The 25,366-nt window shown below is 44.9% G+C and overlaps 1 protein-coding gene across 1 annotated transcript in view; it reads left to right on the plus strand.

The window, feature by feature from the left end:
• The first annotated feature begins 11,179 nt into the window (after window positions 1-11,179).
• Window positions 11,180-25,366, plus strand: part of LOC138481050 (sodium/hydrogen exchanger 2-like) — a 1,286,045-nt gene continuing 1,271,858 nt past the window's right edge. The window contains exon 1 of the mRNA XM_069612916.1: window positions 11,180-11,582. Coding sequence (XP_069469017.1) covers window positions 11,297-11,582 — 286 coding nt within the window. The 5' untranslated portion in view covers window positions 11,180-11,296. The remainder of the gene's footprint in view (window positions 11,583-25,366) is intronic.

Genomic DNA, 25,366 nt, shown 5'->3' on the forward strand with positions numbered 1-25,366 from the left:
TTCAAAGTAAATGTATAATTTACAACCTTGAAAGCATCACTGAAATACTCAATTGAATGCAAATCTCTCTAATGTAGAAGTAAATCTAAAATCTCAAGGGATAGCTATGGCAAGCAGGTGAATCTGGCGAGGGCTCAAACGTAATGGAGATTATTTACCCATTTGTTTCCAGAGTGACTAAAACAAGGGAGTAACTGGATGCAGTGCGCTCAACTTTCTTAAATCATATCCGAATGCAGCGGAAACTATACGTGAGGTTCCCCTTGGTACCTCAAATGGTAATATACAGTAGCGGTTATGGTGTATAGTTGTACTGCCAAAGTTAGGGAATATTAAAATTCTAAGCCCGCTAGAAACCTTTTTAATCTCCAAATAGTTTGTAAGTGACGCCTGTTCCCAAAATGTGTTGATCTCTTTTTTGGACAATCTTTCTAATTTAATGAATTTTTGGCTTAAGGTTTCAGTTGCATTATATGTACTTTTGAAGGGATTCAGAGTGCTCCCTCTTGGAGCAAATAAGGCAGCTCGTTCCTCTTCTCTGTTCTTTAAGTAATTCGCCATTAGTTAGCTTTCAGAAACATATATGTATATGGACAAAGAAAGGCAGCACCACAGGCTACTTGAAATACAAGTGACTAAAACAAGGGAGAAACTGGATGCAGTGCGCTCAACTTTCTTAAATCATATCCGAATGCAGCGGTATTCATGCTTGGTAATGGGTCTCAACAATGTTTTAATATATTGGCTTCTCTACATCTATTCACCACATGGACTAATCTAATGGATTGAACTGTAATAACAACACAAATTATTGGAATTGATCTTTACATTTCTTAACAAACAAAGATTCTCACCAATAGTATGTCAATTGAAATGTGACCATGTGCTAAGGAATTTCATGTCTTATTTCCCCACCTCTGCTCTCGCTCCTCATGATTGTGCCCGCCTGGTTATGGGTATGTACACCCGATTTTGATCTTATTTACCATGCATATTTGCCCTGAACAATTTTACTATTTGCACATTTGTACATCAATATTGTTTTGATTATGATTTGGTGGTTATGACTCATCACATGTGTACAATTGTATTTTTTAATCTTTTTGTTGATGATGTTTGAACTATCACAACTTTATCACTAACAGCCTTGAAAACGACCTACTGGTCGAAACATGTGTGGCCGTGCTTGGAATAAATCACTCATCACATATTGGACAGCCTCATGCTTATATTTTTTGACCCTGCTATGGGATTGGAATCTTGTTTATAGAGTATTTACTATTACGGAATATAAGGCTGTTTGCGCAGTACAACTGTACACCATAACCGCTATTGTTTCCAGAGTGAACAAACAGTGCCAGAGTCAATATAGTGCCTGTTAGATTATTGAGGAATGTATACATAATATACACATATATGTAGATGACCAGATGCCGGGCGTGACAAATGTGTTCACTTGAATAAATGAAATATGGACATGTAATTCATCAGATTTTAGCTGTATACACTTCACTTCACCATTCTTTCATAAGAAAAGACAAGTCAGCCTTCACATTTTCACACTAACTAATAATTGCAACTTCCTCAAATAATCTTCAATAAAATAACATGTTCTTAGTGTGAGGACTTCAATTAAAGTATCTATTTTTTTTAATATAAACTTGATCATACATTCCTTTATTTTGGACTGTTATGCTTTGCCGTTTGGGTTGCTACTGAAGCACATTTACACCACTCTTGAGAGTATAGCTTTGCCTCGACCCACGTTAAAACAAAAGGCAAAGGAGGGCTATCCCTTAGCTGTGTCTGTTTTACCCTCATTATTGGGTTCACTCTGGGTGTATAGAAGTGTGAGGGCTGAGTAGGCCCTTTAGTCTCCACTGATAGTTGTACTCCTGCAGGGTGGAAGTCAATTTGTCACATTGATGGGCAGCGGTTGGGACTTGAGACAAGCTATGTCAGGCGACAATGGGTCAAGGAAGGCCAGTACATTGCAGGGGCAAGTAATCTAGTGATAGAGTTTGATGGTCTGACATGCTGTCCGTTGGCAATGGAGCTAATTAAGAGGAGTAACACCTCCTTGCACTGTGTTGCAGTCAAACACTTCATTACATAGGGTGTCTGTTAGGTGTCACAATATAGTCCACGGCACACGCAAGCCAGGGAAATCCTTCCCCTTCTTTGAATGTGGCACACAATTAAACGCTTTACATTTTTTTAATACCTCAGATTCTTTCTTAAGAAGGCCTCCAACCTGTTTCACACCCAACCTCCACAAAAACCATGTGTCACCCTGGACTATGTAGCAGGCTGGTGTGTATCAATAAGATATTTATTAATTTATTATTTAATGTTAACTGAGGATCAAAAATGTACACAGCCACCACTGTTGTGGCAATACAAAAATACAATGAACTCTATAAAGCCACCCAGTTAAAATGTACTCTTACAAATACTGCCTTTTTAATGACAAAACAGAAAAAGAACAATTCCACAGAAAATGATAGCACCACGGTTAAGCACTCGCCCCTGCAATACTCAACCCCCAACCATCAATTGGACTTGATTCCTTTGAATGGAAGGCATTGGCAGGGAGTAAGAATACAGGGGGAAAATCGGTTTTGGTGTGTTGCTACATACACACTATGGGGAGCCAACAAAGAAAGGGACAATTTGTTTTAAAGCACCATGGGAGAAGGGGTGGTTTGAATTATTTCTCACCGCTGCTATGGGAAAGAGCTAGAAAAGAGGGAACTTGCTTGCTTATGTTTAGAAAGATAGGCAGGGCTTTTAGGGAATACTAGTAAGCAAACCAAGAGAAAATTGGTTTTACGATATGCAACACATGGGCAACGAAAAGGGAATACAAATGGAAATTCGTTTTGACCACACAATCGGCAAAGAGGAACAGTAGGGGAACATCGTTTTTTGGGAGGTAAAGCATAATTTCAATGGAAAAGAAAATGCAAATGGAATTAGTTTTTACTGAGGCTGCAAATGACAGGTAGTCTCTGGGAAAGGGGTTAGCTCACAAAAGAAAAATTGGTTGTGGGTTGGGATAACAGATGCAAAGAGAAAGTTCAGTGGCAAATGGAAATTCATTCAGTAGTGCACAATTTAAACACAGGGACACATTCTTTTCTCTAATCCCAATGGGATTCATTCCTTTGGGGGCAACACTTTATAACTACACCAATTCACAATGCACTGGGATGACATGGTGGGTTTTGAATTTCCACCATACAAATCCTGTGAAATAAATGTGGAAATTAATTGATTTACTTACAAAATACACTAAGGATTTTCACAGACAAATGAGGGGTTTTTCAATGAGGATTTGCTAGCATACACAGGCAAACAAGAGATTCTTCAATGGGGAGATGACTGAAATACATGGGTAAACAAAGGATTCTTCAATGGGGGTGGCTGAAATACACTGGCAATTGGGGGGGTTCAATGGGTTTTTCAATGGGGGAAATATGGAATGCAATGCTACAAGAATGAAGGGGTTATGCAAACTAGGGCTTGGGGTGTCTATTCTTACAGGAGAGGTCTGATTGCACATCAGGGGAACATTAGAGCATCAGTGCTGGGATAGCCAGTGGTGTCAGCCAAGGATGTCCTCCTACCTCCAAGGGTTCCCAAGGCAGCTACTAGGTCTCCTGGTTCCTTTGCAAGATTTAGGCCTCATTGCTTGGATGTTTCTCCAGATTTTGGGCATGTAGATCACCTCTGGGATTAGTGGCATGAGTCCTGATTTAAGGTCGAGTTACCTAGTTATAGGGCAAATGACATCACCCATGTGTCATGGTTCTCAAGGAAGGGATTAGTGTGTGTCCAATCCTCCACACCCATCTGTGGGCTGATAGGTCCATCAAATGTGGGAGTGCTTTGGATTGGCTAGGGGAGGAGACCCATCCATCATCTCATGTGACAGGGGGCTTGGTCTGTTTCAGGAACATAGAAATCTCACTGCATGACAAGTGCCCTTAATCTTCATAGATTGACACATATGACAGCATTTTTAACACTACATTTTGCCGTGAGTCCAATGATCCGACTTAGAAGTTTATAGGTTATTCCTGTGCAGAGCTCCAGTTTTCTTTCATTTACCCCCAAACTATATCCGTGCGAAATATGGCACTTGGTGGACAGAATATGGATCATATTTTACATATTTTCTCAAATGTTCATATCTCTCAACTACACAAGGAGGGACCCATGATGTTTTCATAAATAACTTGAGTTGTGTAGGTAACACAAAAATAATGTGTAACCAGAAAGGCCTGTTTGACACCTTTTCAGAATTCTCAAAATGAGTATTGTGGGATGAATATTGTGGATATAACACAATGAAAACCATTTCTCTCAATTTACACAAAGGGCCGTTAACTCCTCCCCTTGACTTCTGGCCCTGTGCCTGTTCCTGGCTGTGACGTCAAGAGTGGTCCTGTGTTGAGATTAGCCTTGCACATTCCAAGAGCTAATTTCCAGCTAAGGCAAGTTTTATTGCGGCCTAAGCGGCCTGGGTCATAAAAAGCTGGGGAACAGAGCTGTTTTTATCTAGCCACACTGCATAAGTGAGCTCTACTGGAACATACGATTTTATTTTTAATGAGAAAGCACTCGTGTTTGAAGGGAAACCAGGCCCACATCCCCATGATAATGCGCTTTGGTTTCACATTTGAAGACACAAGCAGAGAGAAACGAAACCAAGATTAGGCCTGCACCCACATAGCTAACATGGACTTTTAACTCCATTTTACTTTCAAATGAACTCTTGGAAATGCACAATTTTAATGTGTAAAACCCTTGCAAAGTAGTTCCCTGCACACAGTGGTTAAAGAAGGGCAACATAATTACATTATTAAAGGCTTTTGCGCACATCTGGCTGGACATAGTGTCACTTTAGATGTGAAACTCGAAAATGTCATTGGCCCTCATTACAAGTTTGCCAGTCCGGAAACAATGGTGCCTGTAAGCTTACCGGCACTGTTGTTTCCAGACCGGCAAACTACGAGTCTGTAGGCTGGTGCCGTACCACCCGCCAGCATCAGACCTGACAGGCAGAATGGAATGTCGGGGTTGTAATCCCATAGTGATTCCAGCAAGCTAGATGGTGGTAAATCATTATGGTTCTGGCGGCTAGTTGCCGGTTTTACTGGCACGGTTTCTGCCGGACCCGTAATGAGGGCCATTGTCAGTTTCAGCCATGGAAAGGCCTTCATTTTACTGTAGTTCAACGTCACCTTATGGATTGTGTACCCTGTTGTTTCCTTTGTGATGGGCTCATAATGGGCAGAAACTGAGTTCATATCTTGAACAACTTTCACACATTTTGATGAACGTTACTTTAGTTTAAATGGAAAAAAGGAAGGATTACAGCAAAAAAAACTATCCGCTCCACCGCAACTGCAGCACACAATGCTGACATCCCATTGAGGGTCCTGTGGACTGTTGTTTCTGAGATTGTTATGTCAGCGCTCCATAACTTTGGCAAACTTTGCAATGTGTCTTTCCCTTAAGCCAGGCAATTGGCATTTCTGTGCCTCTCAGTGTTTCGAGGCCCAATTTTACTCCTTTTCGCTATGAAAGTGCAGGTCCTCCGTTCCACATTAGTTCAGGGCATGCCTTTCATTTTGGGGAGCCCTCATAACTGACTCTGGCCTTTAATTACAGCATCCAGGGGTCATTTCACCCCACATAGGTAATGACCTCCCAGACTTAGTTGAGACAGTGACTAGAGCTAGAGCTCTGAGATCAGAGCAGGAGAGAGCAATTGAGGGCCAAGGCCCTTAGGCTTCCTCAGCTGGAGAGTGTGAAAGATCGGTCTCAATGGTAACTCCCAGTCAAGGCCTGAAGTCCCCTGAGGTGCTTATTCTTGTGAGAGAGGGCTCAGCTACCAATGAGGTGACTATGGAGTTATCACCGGATTCAGTGGTGTCAGGGTTGCCTACTGGCGCAGAAATGAAATCTGAGATAGCGGACATGGACGTTTCAGACCTGAAGGGCCTGCCAGAAATGAAAGTGCTTCTTCAGCTTGAATCCCAGGTCAGGTTGACTTTTGCCAGGAACTGAAGGACTGTCCCACTCCGGTGTGTTTTGAGGAAGACGGAGGAGTAGGTGCATGGCAGAAGTTCTGTACTACTCCAAAAAGGGTAACTGTCGCAGAGCAAAAGCCCTGGCCTACTCCTACACCAGGAACCAGTGAAAGACAAAAGCGCTGAACTGTTCAAAGACAGGAAGGAACCAATGACTTCTGGCACAGGGCTCAGCCAGGAGCTGATTTTCACCCAGGCCCCAGGAGTTTCCTACTAGACGTGGCTCCTGGCATACTTGCTGATCACTTAGATGTGACTGCTGAGGCATCTGACACATTGACAGATCATCTTTACAATCCCCTTGTGGATTTAAAAATGGAAACTGTTCACTCAGCCCGGTCATGCCTTAGCACTGACAGGGCAGGCGAGGCAGGAGAAACACACTAGAGCCGCTTAAATCCACTAACTGCGGTTGGGTGGTTTTATGGGAGGAAAAGTAACTTCTCTCAAGTGGGAACCCCCCCAAGATGTAATGCTGACAGGGGACCCATGTCGTATCTGTGGTTGTAGAGACACTGCAGAAAAAGCAGCAGGCCTCTGCCTCCCAAACCACTTTTCAGTGTTGGAAAGCTGGCTTAAGCAGAGCCTCAATTATAGAACTCCTAGACTATGGGAAGGGAATTAAAAGCCAGACAGGCACATTAAAAACTAGAATTGGAGTAGACTCAGAACAGCTGAGCTCAGAAGTTGCTGATCAGCCCATTGCCGACCTTCATAGGCTGCTGTTGGGGTCAGGGAAAAACTGGGCCATAGATTAGAAGAATACAGAGATTTGGCATGGGCCATATCTCTGCATAGATTTAAAATGGACATGCTGCCTGAGTCTGGGTCTCAACATGCTAAGGCAGATGGCAACCAGTTATTTTCTCATGCTGAAGATGAGCCTGTCCCTCAGAAGGGTGGTTCTCAACTTTTTCTGGCTTGGAAGGTGGGCGTGCAAGGAAATGTCATTTGGCAAGGGTGTAGAATTCCTGTTTAAGTTGCAAGGATCAAGTTCAAGACCCTCTGCATAGCCCACAAGGCTTTCTGGGGCTGCACTATTTAGATACAAGGCTCTCTTCCTAAATACTCTCCCTCTAGAGCCCTCCGCTCATCCTCCTCCAACTCTTTGCGGGTGAGCTGTTTTTCCAAACAGAGATTTGGGGGTACATCTTTATGCTCTGCAGGTGCCACCCTTTGGAACAGCTTCCCTGCCGCTCTCCATCTTGAGCCAGAGCACTTTAAGTTCCAGAAACTCCTCAAGACCTTCCTCTTCTCCTCATCCTTCTCTCTCCCTCTCCCCTGCTAACCTCCTTTGCTTTTCTCCAGCCTCCTTCCTCCTTCTTTTCCTAACTCTGTTCAGTTTTTGTTGAATGGTGGCCTGGTTCACCTCCAGAGCCTTGCAGGTACCAGGCTACCCTGCCAGTCTTTTTTACTTGCCTCCGGGCCTCTGTACTATGATCAGCACTATTGCACTTCCAGCCTACGTTCCATGAGTGGGGAGACCTCTCTGCACTTAACCCAGAGACATGCGGGACTGGGCGCTCTTGTTCCCCCCCTTCCCCTTCATCACAGCTGCGTCTGTACGCATGCATGACCTGAATGTACTCAAACTACTACTTTTGTTTGTCCTGTCCCCCCTTCCTACCTTAGTCACGACTGTTACACTTCATGCACTTGCACTAAGAGAAATGCTGCCAGGTCTAGTACGCTAGTTATTTTTTGTTTAGATCATTCAGAAACTTCAAGGCCTAAGAATTATTACTGTATTCTCTTGCTCCCTTCCCGACTTGTAGAGCTTTGCAGCCCTCCACTTGTGTATAAATAAACAATTACAATCTCCCAGCTTACTCTCCACACTGAATCTGTTGGTTGTCTCCATGACCATCAGTCTGACTTCAGAGCAACCAGAGGCATGGAAACTGCTCTCCTGGACACCCATGAAGATCTGCTCACTAATCTTGATTCAAGCCTTCCTTCTGTCCTCATCCTCCTTGACTTTTCCTCTGCTTTTGACACAGTCAATCACGCCATCCTGATCAATCGACTCTGTGAGAACATGGGCATCTCGGATCCGACCCTGGAGTGGTTTTCCTCCTTCCTCCTTTGACGGACCCTCCCAGGTTCAACTTGGGATTTTTCTCTCCACCACCTCTCTCTCCACATGTGTTGTTCCACAGGGCTCTGACCTCTCACCCTGGCTCTTCAATGTCTACTTGGCCCCTTTGGCCACCTTATCTCTACCTTCTCCTCTGTTTCCCCCAGCTCTGCAGATGACACCCAGCTCTCTTTCAGGCTTCCCTCGCCCTCCTCTCCTCCCTCGCTCATCCCTGACTGTCTATCCACGATTCAGGATTGGTGCACCTCCAACGATCTCTGCCTTAATGCCACTAAGACTGAGATCTTTCTTATTGGGAGCCCTGCTTCTGCTTTCCCTCTCTCACTCTGGCCACCCTCCTTGGGCCCTCTTCCAACGCCTTCCTGTGAGGCAAAAACACTTGGTGTCATCTTTGACTCCACTCTCCTCTTCTCTCCTCACATTACGCACCTTGCCAAGAAGGCCCACTACCAGCTGCACCTCAAAGAGGTATTCTTCACGTTCTCAATTCCTCCCAGAAGTTCACTGTCTCCAGAGCAGTGGTTTTCTCCAGGCTGGACTACTGCAACAGCCTCTTTCTCAATCTGCCTTCCTCTACTCTCCGCCCTCTGCAACTAATCCAGAACAGGACTGCAAGACTTGTCCTTGGCCTCAAGCCCAGGGACCGTATCTCTGCAGCCCTGAAATCTCTCCACTGGCTTTTGGTGGTTTCAAGGATCAAGTTCAAGACCCACTGCATAGTCCATAAGGCTTTCTGGGGCTGGGGCCCCCACTACATTTAACTCGCTCTTTCAAAACACCCTCCTTCTCGAACCCTTTGCTCAGCCACCTCTAACTCACTGAGGGTCAGACGCTTCTCCAGGCAGAGAGTGGGGGGTAGATCTCTCTCCTCTGCAGGTGCCCCCCTCTAGAATGGCCTCCCTGCCCGTCTTAAACTTGAGCTGGTCCACCTGAAGTTCCGGAAGCAGCTCAAGACCTTCTTATTCACCTCTGCTTTCTCTCTCTCTATCCCCTGTTGACCTACCTGTCTGGTGTGCTGACTGGTGGCTGGCTACCCCCCGAGTCACACTGGGTACCAGGCTCCTCCACGGCCAGTCGCCCCTGCACTGCCTTCGTGCTTACCGTGCACTTAGGGGCTGTAATTGTAACCCTACAGTCCCTGCCTCCTTGCAGTTACCAAGAGCCATGCTGCCCTGGCTGCACTTCGTCCTTTCCCTCTCCCTGGCACTTCCCTTTCTCCCTTACCCCCTCCACACTCTGCCTTATCACACTTGCACTATCTAAATGACTCAAGGCCTAGTAGGATCGTTGTTTTGACCTCCCTCCCTTTTCCTGTCGCATTTAGAAACACTTGATTCATGATATCATATCATATCATACCTGTATACTTTTCCCTTAAAGAAATCATCTCTGGAATTCAACCCTTGAAGAAGATTTTGTTTGGACCCTGTTGGGAGAGCCGTACTTTCCAAAGTCCTCCATTTGTGAGGTGAAGTCAGGCAGTCCAAAGGAAGAAGCAATCTCTGCTCCCTAACCATCCCAGGACACAATGGGGGTGACCTACTGCTGGAGCAAGACCTGCCCCTCTGCCAGTCATGCTGTTATCCAGGACCTTACTGTGCTGTCAGACCCCTGCAGGTGTGTGCCTGCCTTCCCCTAACTTTAGGAGCCACAGACCCAGGACTACTCTTGCCCCTGAGACTCTGGAGTAGGATTCACAGCTCACACACCTCTTGAGAGCCAAGACAGCCAGGATTCCTGCATTTTCGCCATTGAACTGCTGCGAAATGTGATTCAAGAGTGTTCAAATTCGATCAAACCAACAGGACGCGTCCCTGCCTCGGCACGAAGTAAGAAGCATTAATGCTACACCTGCGAACCACTGTTCAAATCTCTGGTCTCTTCATCACAATCAAGTTGAAAGATCAAACTGACCCTGGCGTTTTTCCCGAAATGCGTCCTTCGAGCACCGCATTGAACTGACTCTCCTTGTGCATCCTGACAGCTCATCTACCGTCGAACCTTGACCGTAGAACCAAACCTGGTGATCTCCATGCTCCATATTGCTTGAGCATCACCTTGAACCATAGCAATCCTCAGTTCGACTCTGAATCGACATCTGCATGTTGTCTGCACTACCACAACTGCACATTTGAGCCTGAATCGAACCACCAGCACAGTGCTAAGAAGCCTGGTTCACCATTGTCGAACGGCCAAGACACAGCAAAAGTATTATTGCCTGATAACCGCCCCATGGGCAATTTTTGGTCCTAGGGACTGACTAGGTCACTTTAATCCCTTTTTGCTACTAGAGCATATCCTTTTCAAAGAACTTTGTGCTTTTATTGCCTTTTCTCCCACTGTCTCATTTCCCACAGTGCTGGTTCTTACTATTTTGCATATTCTGTGTTCTTTCTGCGGGGTGGGTTTTTGTAGTGTTCTATACTTAGTTATTATTTCATATTTGGGTTTAATTATATATATTTTTTATGTAACCTTAATTGCACATACCTTTATTTTGGACTGTTGTACTTTGCTTTTTGGGTTGCTACTGTTTCACATTCACACCCCACTTGACAATATAGCCTTCCGTCGGAGTAAGTTACCTCAAAAGGCGAAGGAGGTAGATCTCTTAGCTGTGCCTGTTATATGGCTCTCGTTTCGTACAAGTGTGAGGGCTGGGTAGGCGCTTTTTTCGCCTCTACTCATCCTGCAGGGCAGAAGTCAATTCGTCACATTTACATTAAACCATTGGGGCTGGGAATACATTGCCCATATAGAAAAAAACACATCAGATAATGAGTTTCAGTTTTAGGAAACCGTATCAACATTGTCTTTCGTTTATGGTTGGAGTGTTGCTGAAGCGATCCAGGATGTGCTATAGATTTCTTTCACCAGTTTTCTCCTGTCCAGCAGTGCCCACCCCCACGTCCTCTCTTTCCTCTCCCGCCAGCGATCTCGTCCCCTCCCTTCAGGCACTGCAGCTGGAGACAGCCTGAGAGCTACTGGCCAGTGCGAAGCATCCGTGTCTTCTTATCTCCGCTCGGAGCCCGGGGGAGTCTGCTGCTGCAACAGCTGCCGGCCGGAGAATTCCTCCAGAGAGCACAGCTTGAAAACAATGGGGGGATCCGGGCTCCTGTCAACGGCACTCACCCGCTGCCTGCTGCTCTGCCTGATCCAGGCACCTGACAGCCTCGCACTTCACCATCAACTAAACGATGCCATGAGGCACAGTGACATCATTTCTCACCCAGAGATCCCCATGGATGGATTGAATACGTCAGAGGAGCTTCCCACCCAAAACGTCTCCGCCCGACTGAAAGTTTTTTCTCTGGATTACCACCATGTGCGGGTACCCTTTGAGATAACGCTGTGGATTATGTTGGCCTCACTGGCCAAAATAGGTGAGCCTGCATGCACTGTCTGTAAGTGAATGCACTTTGAATGGCATGCACATGCTTCAGCCAAGTTTCTATGATAGGCATTTAAATGGTCCTTAAATAGTCAAATAAATATTTAAATAAAAATAAAACACCTGCAAGATGTACCCAACGCTTGAATACATTAACGAAGTTAGCACAACGCATACAAGCGAAACATACATTATTCGGGATGTGTATCTAGAGCCAGAGAGTGCTGGATGAGGGGATAGGCGGAGAGAGACCACTGGCGATGAGCAAGAGTGGTATTGTGAGATCACAAACGAAAGCGACAGGCCATGTTCTGCACTTCCCTGCACCCGACTAAGCCAGTGGCACCCACTTTTGTTCATGCTGAAACCACCCTTAAGTCTAAATATTGTTGCTGCCTTCCCTTAATACCACAACTGCTTGTATTTCCTACCACATTCCCTTTTTAAAGAGTGTAGCACCACCCTTCCACCGACATCCTTCAGGCCCCCCTTTAGGGTGGGAGGGTGGCGGTGTCAACCACCTAGTTGCAAGACCACAGGACTAAATTATGCCATGAACCTTGTGTTTAAATTGGGCATCATCAAGAAATGCCTGCTCTTGATTTAACTCACAACATTAAAAGCTGCCAATAAACCAAATTAAACCATCTCTCTTGTAAATCCTCCAATACGCCAGTGTTATTAGGTGCCACACTTCATAGGCAAGTAGAACAGGGGTACCGACATGAGTAAGCATTGCGAAGAAATGTATCTCACACTGATACGGGATCCCAACATGTATGACACACGGCTATGATGAGTGCAATCACTGCCTGCGGTTGGCCACGATTCCCATCCAACACGCTAAGAATAAACCTGCGTTAAAGCAGCATCCTGCCTTTGGAAGCCGCCAATACTGTATGCCCTGTGTACTTAGGGACCATGGACACCTAGATGAACTACTTAGAGATTCCGCCAGGACCTCCTCTATGGCTATGAAGCCCGGGCCAGGTTTAATAATATCCGGGCGCTAATGCAGAGGTAACCTACAAAATAAGCCAAGGGCCTGGCCTTAGCCACTCTGAGCATCTCAGTAAAATGCATGCCCGAATTGTGAGCCCATACAACGTTTCCCTTGTTACTTTAGGGGGATTGCCACGGTAACGAGGGACGCACATTTCAATGAAGATTATGGAACATTTAGGAAAACGATGATATTGCTGTGTACGTTTAATAAGGGGCGTGGGAAATGTAGGAAAGCAGTGATGATTTTGTGCACACATCTGTACGCCTTCTGTAAAGGTCCGACCCTGCTCTGGGGATGTCAGTCCCAGTGTCCTTTGACTGCAGGAAGTGGGGGTGGGGAATAGGAAGTGTTAGTCACCTAAGAAATCCCAAGATGGCGGAACCAATCTCTAAGCAGCAACTTCTCTCCTGGGCTACTCTAACTCCTCCCTTTAATTTGTCTGCCTTGCATCAAGAGACTCCAGTGGTTACCACACTGGGGTGACCTCTATTGCCTGGTAGGGTTTGCCTATGAAGCTCTGGTTCCCAGCTGTCCCTCTTGGGGTACAGCATGTCCCCCTGGAAAGGTGACAAACCTTCCCAGGGAGAACAAAGGGGCATCTACAGTGGAACCCAAATACTTTGTTTTGGGTGAAACTCGGTCCCAGACCGTGTTAACACTTGAATGAGGCATTAGTACCCGGCGAGGGTCAATCAGAATGTTACAAAAAATCTTATTGGCCCTTGCCCGGTCCATTTCCCACACAGAATCCATCGAAGCTTTCGCTTCTTTCACTTCCCCGGCGGGGAGCTGTGGCAGTCCCTCATCCAATGTGGAGGCTCGGAACAGGGTAATCCCTTTTCCAAGCCTCCGCAGGGCTGGGGGCTGCCATTTTCCCCCGCAGGGGATTCAGGTAAGTGTTTTCCACACCCCGCCCCTCCATTCCCCAAACAATACCCTCCACGCCCTCCCAACCCCACTTACCTTCTTTTTCTTCCAAACATTTCTGTCCCCAGTGCGTCCCCTTCCGATGGCTGCCATGGAAAGGGAAAACGGACTCCGTTTTCCCTTCCCCGGTGGCCATTTTTTGACATTTTCTTTCTTTTTCTGTTCCGAAACGCTGCAGCATTTCAGAACAGAAAAAGATTGCTAACAGTACCCCAGTCTTGCTGGCCGGGGTACCAATAGCAATAAGCCCCCTGCTGCAGGGCCATTACAGAGTCAGGTAATGCCCCGGGCCTGTGATGCTGGAAATACGTTGGAGGGACAGGGCCTCCATATCCTTGTCCTTTATTGCTTTAACATGTATGTTCTGTATTGTTTTCTGCGTAGGAGTTCATGTGGGACTCCTGGCGGTGCAGCTCTTCCCTTGTTTGGTTTGGTGAACAGACCCTTGGGATACCCTTATGGCACCCATGGGTGGGAGTACGACCCGGTACTCCTAGTGTATGTTTTTAGGCACCTGTGTGGCCCACAGAGCAGGGTATGGGCTGGTTGCAGCTCCATGCTGAATTTTACAGGTGCTCTGAGTATCCTCACCAGTGTTCACCCTTTTTCCTCGTGGGATCTCAGCGATCCGTGGCTCCTGCCTTAAAGGGAGCCGCCCAAGAACAATCCGTGAGTGTGACCCAGCAGAATGAAGGAGAGACAGTACAGTATATCTGGAGGCCTCTCAATGCTAGAAATCGTTCAGAAGCAAAAGTTGATATTTGATGCTTAACCTTGAAGAGCACTGGAAGAAGAAGAACTGCTGCTGCTGTCCTTCGGTAATCTGAAAGCTGTGTGACTGTCAAGGAACTGATCCAAGAGAGGACCTGGCTAGGAGACCTCTCCCCGAGCTGCGAGGGACCATCGTGCACCAGCTGATCATTGCCAAAGCTCCCTGAACATCAGACCCTCAAAAGACTGCTGACCGGAGACAGGGACCGCAGCGGAATCACAAAGTGAAGCGGCCAGACATTGAATTCCATCACCGTCGATGACTGCCATCGCCGACCGGAGCCGCAGTGCTCCTTTGCCTAAGAACATTGAAACAAGGACTCCCTTGCTCATCATTGTCGACCGCTTTCGTCCTGCTGGAGAAAGTCAAGGCTGCTGTCGACCGAGGAGAATCCACTGGGGAGTTTCCCACCACACGAAGACCGAAGAGACGCTGACAACTCGACGCCCTTGTTGGGCCAAAGTTCTTCATTGACTGCTTGCGGCAACAAACACTCGTCGTCGAGGTGCTCCGCATGCCTCAAGCCTGCAGGACGTTTTCGACTGATTGTCAACGAGCACTGCAAGAACCGAAGCTGTTGGCGCAATGACAGTGTTCACCCTTTTTCCTCGTGGGATCTCAGCGATCCGTGGCTCCTGCCTTAAAGGGAGCCGCCCAAGAACAATCCGTCAAAGACCCGATGTGGAACTCTGCTATTCCAGGTACATTGGGCTGGTAGAACTATTTAGAAGGAAATAAGACTCATTGAACTATTGTTGAATGGACTGGGCATGTGGTATATCTTTATTTTACAGCTTGCCCAGGTGGGGGGATCTCCACACAGAACTGTGTCTGGTCAGTAGGAACCCAGTATTCTGCCTATTGTTCTAACAACTTCTTTTCCTCCTAGGTCTATTGTTGGTTAACTTCATTACTTGATTTGTGTGACATTTAAACTAAGTACAGTTGATGCACATTAATGAAATCCAATAGTAATTGTGGTACCACGTAGAACTGTGTATATATTTGCCATTGTAGATTAACTGAGCACAAAGAGAGTTATTGTGATTGTGTATATAACCATGAACCTTAATTATATAAAGAGCTGTGTTTTCACTAATACAGTTTGTGGACATTCCTTTGTGGGGGCTTGGGGACTACACTGTACTTAAGAACCAGCCTGCATCGCCTCCTGAGAGCTATGCCTTGATTGCTCGGCCACGTTTTACCAAATAGAGAATCTTGGCTGGGGTCCTATGTGCCTCTCCTCTGCCATATAGAGAGCAGGAGCACAGATACCGCCCTCCAGTGTTTACAGGGCCTGTAACTATGGGCCCCGGGACATTACCTGACTCAGTAATGGGCCTGCGGCTTGGGGCTAATTGGTTAATTAGAAACCAGGCTGACAAACAAAATTACATCCAAAAGGTTTTGAGCAGTATACATCTATATTCCCATAGGCCACCATATCAATCCAGATATCGCTTATTTTTATGTATGTATTTATGAAATGGCCAGAAGGCCTAAATGAGGTACATTTCTATATAATACAAAATTGCTTGTTTACTTTCAAAGGGATTCACTTTTTTATTCCCTAAAAAGGGTAATGAGAATGTTAGAATAACTTTGTTTCTATACATGCCAGTAAAACATACTTTAGAAGCAACATTTCCGAAGAAGTCCCCCCAATTTGTAGATTGCTAGCAAATTTGTAGCATGATTGCCTATGTGAATCGGGTTTACATCTTTTAGTGAACAATTGACTGTGCACTTTCTCAACATGAAGCCCCATTGCTGCTATTATGCTGCTGGCACGCCAATAACTGATGACCAGCACCAAGTATACAGGGTGTGTTTTATATATGGAGGGTGATAAGTTAAACTATACAACCATCAGCCGGCGGGCCCATCCAGATATAAACCCACCAACACCAGTTTGTAAAACACAGAGCGCTGTCTGAAAGTGAGACTGTTTAGCAGACTTTCAAGGCAGAATCCATTTACTAGAGCTCCTAAAATTTCCAAAAGTCTCGCAGAATCCCCCCAGCAGATGGAAATAACTGCTAGTAATAAGCACTAAGAAAACCAAAAAAGGCAGTACAGTGCATTCAATGATGCCACCATCACATCTGATTTAGGCCTACCAGAGGTCTCAATAATGATCACTTTAATCTTTGTCCAGCTTACAATTTTGGCCTAAGAGTTTTAAGATAATTTTGTTCAATATGTCCATCATTGACAGCCTCACCAATTTTTATATTGCAGGTGGCATGACTCTACAGTGTATCCATGTGAGTGAGAGACAATACATCCCCAAAGTGGTAAACAGAAATAGTGCTTACATTCACTGCTTCAATACTTTAATGAGCGAATGGTGTAAAAATGCACCTGGAAATTATTGCAATTTTCCGCAAAATACGACACTTTACCATCTCCATTTGCCTCTCCCGCACTCGCTTCTGTAGACTTGATTCACGCAGTCACCCTTCCACAGTGTGTGCACCACTTCATTGCTCGCACACTAGTTTTGTGCTCTAGAGGTTCCACACATTTATACATACATGAAAATCATGTACTACTAATATTGGTATTAATAATATTATTAGTAGTAATAGTGTTAGTAGAAGTAGCAGTAGTAGCAGTAGTAGTAGTAGAGGTAGTAGTGTTAGTAGAAGCACAGTAGAAGTTGTAGTAGTGTTAGTAGCATCAGCAGTAGTTGTAGAAGTGTGAGTAGTAGCAGCAGTAGTTGTAGTAGTGTTAGTAGTAGCAACAGCAGAAGATGTAGTAATGTTAGTAGTAGCAGCACCATTAGTAGTAGTAATAGTAGTAGCAGTGTTGGTGTCAGTACTACTATTAGTAGTAGGAATAGTAGTAGCAGTGTTGGTATCAGTATTACTATTAATAGTAGGAATAGTAGTAGCAGTGTTGGTAGTAGGAATAGTAGTAACAGTGTTGGTATCAGTAGTAGTATTATGCCAGCTATGTGGCCGGGTCTATGGATCAGTGGACTAATGCATCCATTACAAGGATCTGTGTTTGACCTCATGGTCACAGGTTCGGATCCCGGCAGATCCACTCAGCCCTTCATCCTTCCGAGGCCGATAACATGAGTACCATTAAGTTGCATAACAATAAACATCTGTTATTAGCATCAAGATGCCCCTTCGGGGGTGAAGGTGCGCTTTAAAAATACGCCTTTTATGTTATGTTAATAGTAGTAGTATTTCAGCACAGTTTAGAGGCACACATGGTCTTTGCAAATAAGGAAGGTGCATTGCAGGATTAGGGAAGGCATTTTCTTTTAAAATATTTTAGCTTTTATCTAGATTTTGTACAAGCCTGAAAAAGTAGCGCCATATTTATTGTTGCAATTCTAACAGAGCCGGAGGAATGCACGACCAAGAAGCAGGGGCTATTGCAATATTAATCATAAACTCTGTGAAGAGAACATTAGGACACTTCTTGGCAGCAGAAAAAGTTATTGATTTTTTTTAAGTGCAACGGTCCACAGTGACGGTGCTGAAGAAAAAAATAAAAGTAAATGTGTGTTCGTCGATAGAAACACAAGCCGTAACTATCACAACAGTGTTCTGTGTTGGTGTTGTCTTACCCCTGGGGTATCATTCTTGTTCTAGAGAATAATCATTTCCTTTATTATCTTTTGAATTATGCGCTAACTTTCCAAACACATGTAAATGACATACATGAGTGCGCACATCAACACAGCTGGAAACCCGTGTTTATTCTAGCTTACTCAAAACTGCCTAGTCAGTAGCAAAGTCACATCCGGGAAATAGTACATAAGGAGATAAGATTCCTACCTGTCACCATAGGTCACCAGATATCTAACAAGATTCCTAAATGCCATGGCCAGATCAAAGGACACCTTCATTTTAACTGAGATTAGAAAATAAAAATGACACATTAGGAGCGATGCACTCTACATGCAGTTGCCCCCCTCACGCTCCCAGAATGCCTTTCACCAAAGGAGTCCTTTTACTTCATTCTAAGATCGCTTATGCATTCTTGCATATACACTATATGGTTGAGAAGTGATTAAGGGTAAAGTGTTCGACAAATGTAGCTGTGCAATATATTATCCACCCGTGAAGAAACTAAGGTAATGGCCTGCTGTGTTTACACTTCCACAGAGGCCACCCAAGAAAGGCTCAGAATTAGTAAAATAATCCGATTGGTTTGGAAGTATGGTAACTTGCGCACTGCCAGAAACAGATGCACTGCGAGAATTAAAAAACAGATACTGTAGTAATGGCGTATTCCCAAGGCATATGGTCAGTAGGGATAAGTCCCACTAGCCCTTACTAGTGGGACTTATCCCTACTGACCATATGCCAAGGGAATACGCCATTTGAGGCACGACCCCTAGGTCCACGTATTATACGAGCTGACTTTATTATGCAAGGAACTTGTGCTCTTTCAGAATAGAACTTATCTCTCCATACTACACCATTAGATGTGCTATTCTATTTGATGAACCGTTGAACTATGACACCATTTTGAAAATACTATTACGTGCTACTCTACTTGCGTGACGGCACATATCCATGATTATCATACTACATTATCAAGATTTCAGGCCTGGAGGATGACCAGTTTGGTCGAAATACGTGTAGGCTGTTCAGAACCCGATGAAATATATTTGTGAAATCAACATAAGCGTATCTGTTACTACAGTATCTGTTTTATAATTCTCGCAGTGACATCTGTTTCTGGCAGTGTGCAAGTTACCATACTTCCAAACCAATTGGAACACTATAGGGTTGGACTTGTATAAATCTGGTAACACCCTTGATGAAGTGTTATTGCTATAGATTAGTATTATTTCCGTTTACAGCAAGACAATGGGCCTCATTATAAGGTTGGTGGTATCCCGCCAGTAAATCTGGTGGGATACCACTGAACAGACCTACCGTTGCCGGCACGTGGTCTGCTGGAATTACCAGCAGATTACAGTTGCCGATAAGGGTAGGTAATTCCCCATTCCATGGAGCCCTTCAGGGGATTGCTGGTATGACCAGCACAGTTAACACCGGCATCAGTAATACCTGCTGTTTTTGGGTGGTGGGGTGCCTGACTTACCTCAAGCTCTTGGCTGGAGGTAAATCAGGCTCCCCACCAGCAAACTTGGAGTATGCTGGTCCGGAAACGTGCTGGTAAATGGAATTACTGGCACGTTAATTCCGGACCGACATACTCCTAATGAGGCCCAATGTCTCAAGATGTATGACTAAAACAAGATTTCAACTTCCCAGAATAGGTGGGCACAAGCAATTGCCGATATAAAGACGTTTTCACATATCCCCATCACCCCCATGTTTCCACTCCTCTGCTCATGCCAGTCAGAGGCACATTGTCCAGAAAGGCTGAGACCATAAGCTCTTGATAGGCTCATTAAATGCTGATACCATAGGCTCTTGATAGGCTCATGGAAGGCTGATACCATAGGCTCTTGAAATACATGTGTAGGAAGCTGGGTCTGGAGGACACATTTCCTCTACTTTTTTCTCAGTCGCCTGGGGTTAGAATAATGTGAAATGCTCATTTGATATGTCTTTGATATGAAGTGTTCGCTGTTGTTTTATCACAACAAATTACTGAATGGTAATATACAATGGGCCTCAATACACGGAAGGCGGTAAGGGTTAACGGTCACCGGTAATGGTACCGGGGACCGTTAACCCTTACTGCCTTACTACGAGGTCCCTTTGCGGGTAGGTACTTTAATGCCTGCCCGCAAAGGGACCAGGGTGCTAAGTACGGTACCGCAATTTGCGGCACCGTAATTAGCGCCTTCCCCATTCCCATAGAGCCCTATGGGGCAAAAATCGGAATGGGGAAGGGCAATGGGGGAAGGGGTAATTACCGCCCCGCCAACCTTGGAATAGGGCGGTAATTCCCCTTTCCACGAAGGCGGTGCCGGTATTTTACCGGCATGGACCAAAGTGCTAATAGCACCTTGGCCCTCCGCCTACCGTGTAATGAGGCCCAATGTCTTTGTTTTCCTCCTGGGGGGTATGTGTTGAGTGTATGGGCATGGGGGGGTGGGAAATGGTGGAGTAAGGGGTGGGTAGCAGAGTGGTAGAAAATTACCACACAGTGATTTATTTGGATATGGAAACGTGGAAACATATTTAGATATGTGATACTGGCTGTGCAGTGAAGGCATGATGGTGAGTTCTGTTTCATTATTTTACTGGGCGAACTGTATGTCTGAGACTTCCATTAATATGTGTTTATTATAGGGGTAATATTTAGAGTAAAGGATACATAGTCAGCATGTGTGCAATTGACTGGCCTACAGTAGGCAAAATAACAGTGGGTTCGATATAGTATTGACTTGTTAAGTGATGAAAATGGCACTTGGTCCACTTCATTGACTATGCAAGCACATGTGCAAATTACATATTGACGACAGCTCTGTCTACCTGGGATTAGGTAGGCCATTGGGCCCCTTGTTTCCTCTTGAAAGTAAGCCTTTGCCATTTTGTGCAACAAAGAACTTTTCCACACTTTGTGGTTAGTTCAGGTAATGGCAATGTTTATTTATGAAGAGCTTATACACAAGGCAAGTGTTTCAAACCACTCAAGGAGGGTGGGAACATGGGAAAAGACAACAGTCGAATCAGAGCCCTTGATATTCTGAGACGATAATAGTCTGCACAGGCAGAGTAAGTGCATATAATACAATTACAGTTGAGACACAGCAAATAGGTATGGCGGCACCTTTGCAGTTTTACCAAGTGCAATTAAGTGGTGAAGACAGGGGAGAGCAGGCAGATGATCTTCCGGAACAGTACATTCGTATTGTGCAAGTGCAGAGACAGATAAAGGGAGTGGGAGGTCCAAGTGCACCCAGTCAGTGGAAACTGGGGTAAGTACAGAGAGAGCCACTCTCTTGGGTCATTTCCCAAGTGCAGTGAGGGAGAGGCGAGTCCAGGGCCCTAAGGCAAGTGTGAGAGAGGACTGACGAGGGTGCCCGGAACCTGTGAGGCTCTGAGGTACCCCAGGCAGGCAGTCAGCCAGCTGTGAGGAAGAGGAGAGGGAGAGGAAAAGAGCAGAGAGGTAGGTTAGCAGGGTAGAGGGAGAGAGAAGGAAAAGGAGAAGAGAAAGGTTGTGAGGAGTTTCCGGAACTTAAAAAAATCAGGCTCAAGATGAAAGGCGGCAGGGGGGCTAGAGTGATTTGGGCTAAATAGTTTAAATAGAGAATGCATGGATTGATTTTGGAATATGCTTTCTGTAGGCAGAGGCATGGGCAGGAGGTGGCACAGTAGTTGAGTGAATAGGTGTTAGTGGAGGGGCAGATAGAAGATTGGTAGGATTTAATTGTTGGTGAGGTACAAGCAATATGCAGGATTTAGCACAAGGGTAGGTAGAACATTTAAATAGGATGAAGGTGAGGGGGAGGTCGAAAACGGAAAAAAGGATAGGGCATTGCTTGTGATGACTACTTACCTTGCATGACCTAAACACAAGTGATATTATTTGTCAGATTGAGGAAAAGAGCATCACAGAATATTGTGTAGGCTTGTGCAGGCAGGAGATTTCCTTTTGTGACTTCAACTCATTGCACCATTTTTTTTGTCAGTCCACATATGTCATTTATAATGCACCTGTACCCAAGTGTGTCATAGAAAAATGTCAACGTTCTTTGGAACCCGGATGAGATTGTATGGCTAGTCCAGATACTTTGAAAAGTTTTAGAATTGTTTGGAAGAAGGAGGAGATTATATTTAGAGGCTATAACTCAGAGTTCTATCTTAGTACTAGGAAGGGGAGAATCCCAGTGATCATCTTACATGTCATTAATGCATGTGCCATTTCTTGCCAGGTTGAGCAGATTAGAATCCCATAAATGTATTGAGGCAGTGGCAGGTAGTAGAATGCATGTATTGTCTGTACCCGAACACACACTCTTTTTTTTTCGCTAGACCAAACACTTGTTGCTTGTGAAGTGGCACATAAAAGGTATTGCCATTAATTTTGTGAAAGAAAACTCTTAGAAATCATCCACTAAATAACATTTTTTAGAAATCTTTTCAGGAAAGTGTTATGAAATGACTACTGCCCTGCAGGAGTAGAGGGATGAGCGGAGTTTCTACGCTCTTACTCAGCCTGACATTACCATTACAACAACAATGATCTCAATTACAAAGGTGAAGCAGGTACAGCATGAATGGTATACAGCTTTCGCCTTTTACGGTCCCATGAGCTGAGGGCAGGCTATATGCTTCAGATGGGTGTGAGCCATCATGGAAGCATCCAAAACAATAATAGTATAGTGAGTGCCAACAAAAACAGTTCAATCAATGTTCTATAAAACTTTAAGAAAACTAAAAGGTGAGATAAACTATTAAAAACACTGCCAACGCACCCTTGCTATGTGATACACAGTGAATGCAGACTTTGGGAAAAGAAAGTACTATGGGTATTGAAAAACAGATGTTTCAATAAATACTATACTTTGGCATTTTTAGGCCACAAAATTAAGACAACATACAAATACATTAATCATAAAATTAGTATGAACAAGACAGATAAAATTGAAAATAGATATACAAACAGGACCCTACACATTCACTTTGCCACAGCCAATCCTTGCTGCTGTAACAAGGGCAATTCCTTCTTAGGTCAGTTCTCAGAGGAAGGTCTCAGGACCGAAGTGGGGTGTGGGCATTTTGAAGATGGCTGGACCTTTTGGGAGTGTGTGGTTTCTTTCTCTGCTATACTTTACTTCCTCCACTCCCTGTCTGCCTCAGATCAAAAGGACTCTTGTACCTTGTATACTGGTGTGACTTCCCCATTATGTTGCAGAGCCCTCAATGAAGCTCCCACAGGAGGTATGTCCTGTGCTCTCAGGAAGGGTGTCAGCCTAACCATCAGAGAAAAAAGGGGCATCCTGTGCAGGCCCAGGGCCAGGTGTAATACACAAATGGCTCTGCACCGGCAGGACACAATGAAAATGAAGTAAACAATATTAGATTGAGCTTTGTCAATGGAAACTCTACGAGCCTCATTATAAGTTGGCCAACTATAAAATTGCTGGTAGGGTGGCGGATATACCTCCAGCTAAGAGCTAAGAGCTGGAGGTATATCCGCCACCCTACCAGCAAAAAACTGCAGGTATTACCGGCCTAGTAAACAGGTGCCGGTAATACTGGCAAATCCCCCCATGGAGTCCTATTGGACTCCAGAGAATGAGGATTTACTTGCGTTTCTGCCACTTGGAATCAGATTCCGGCAGACCAAGTGGCGGAAACGGTACTACAGTTTTCCGGTATCCCGCCGGTAATGCCGGGCGTCATATCGGCAAACTCGTAATGAGCCTCTATCGCCTCTATCTCCTCATGTGCCATTATATCTAACCAGATATAGCTTTCTATTTATATTTATGCAAAACACTGACACTAGGCCATGCAAATACACAGTTAAAGGTAGCTTGAATATGGGGGCCCTCTTTTAAAGGCAGCCCATGGTGGTTGGAATTAATTTGATTTCGGCCTGCTATTTCAGGGGTGCACATGGTAATCAGTAGCTGCCATATTTCCTAATCACATTGCAGCTGCTGAAGAACAAGTCAACGCCATCACTGATTATTGCAGTGATTATAGCTGATCGTTAGATCGGGCATTCATTAAACCAAGACAGTGGAAACTACTGCCTGGCGTGTGTTGTGTGCTACAACCTTTATAGGTCACCCAAAATATGTTAACGAGCACATGGGGATGAATCTAAGAAAACATACAGGGGGTCTTCATTAGCTCATGTGGTGTATACAAATCTATTGTTGCCTCACACACAAATAGGGATGCTGCTCCACCAGTACTGGTTCAGTATGTGGTCCAGCTAGCGAACTTCACTTCTGAGAGTGACCAAGGAATCCCTGAGCTGCCCCCTGCCAGTGCACAGTCTGGAGAATTTGTTAGTCCTGCTCGCAATATTGGATCTGATTTCAGCAAAAGTCTTGTTTTGGGCCTAATTTAAACAATTAACCTCTATTAACATTAGCCAGCACAATGTTGATAAACACCCAGCCAGAGCCATCATACTAACTTAGATGATGAAGACCTATTTCCGAAATCAAGTCATGCATTAGAAAGTGGATTGGGACTGTTTAATGGGGCTTGTTGTTTTGAAACCAATGGCTCTAGTGATTGACTGCTGCTGCCGCCTCCGTCAGCGTCTCCTTCCCCTAGCTGTAACTTATTCCAGAGTTCAAATGACTCGCTCGTGTGCGTCACACTAAAATAAGTAGACCGCTCATTATGCTTAATGGTGTTAGGGGTGATTTCCTAAAGTCCACTTGGAGGTAAGACTCCATAAAACTATCCCTTGGTATGCAGTTCTGTTAGGGAGAATTCACATAAATGTGCTAATTCCCTTCACCTTAGAGACCTCCAGCAACTTTGCTGGATTTTGAGGACTTGATTTTTTACCTGGAGAGAGTGTGAGCCTTTTTCCTACTCCCCCATGTATTTTGATGTGTGTTTTACTCTTGTGTTCTTTGATTATGGAGTTTTAGACAACTCCAGAGGCATCATCTTTTCATGTGTGTCACACAGCACCCTCAGTGCAGTGATACAGGGAAGCCTTTTAGGCTGTCCCAAGGTTTAAATACCTTCTCTGGGATAAACTACTGTTTCTCAGAGAATGTAAATTTAAATTGGCTTTACTAGTCTTTTTAAATTCCTAGACCCAGCACACACTATCTTCCAATAGAGTGCTGGAGGGGTTAACTAGTATCCCCAATATCTAGAAAACTCATGTAGCAGTTAAATGCTACCCTTTCCTATCGAAATGGCTGGTGGCAGTGGTTTTACAATGAGCTACCATGATTTGTCCCGACCGCGAACACCGGTAGCTAAAAACCACAGGAGCCATGTTTTTCAAGGTGGCGTTTGAGCCCCCTTTGTTTAAACAGGTCCTGGTCTACTTACTTTTTTCACCATTATTTTTGGAAAGGTCCTTCTAGAGTTTGTCTCAGGTTTGGTCCCTTTGTTCCTCTGCCTTTGGCGGGCTTCAGGATTGAAGACCTCCTCTGGCGCCCGAGTGTCTGAGGTGTGCAGGAAGTGAG

The sequence above is a fragment of the Ambystoma mexicanum genome, chromosome 5p (assembly GCF_040938575.1).
Source record: "Ambystoma mexicanum isolate Mex_15411 chromosome 5p, UKY_AmexF1_1, whole genome shotgun sequence".
Lineage (NCBI taxonomy): Eukaryota > Metazoa > Chordata > Amphibia > Caudata > Ambystomatidae > Ambystoma > Ambystoma mexicanum.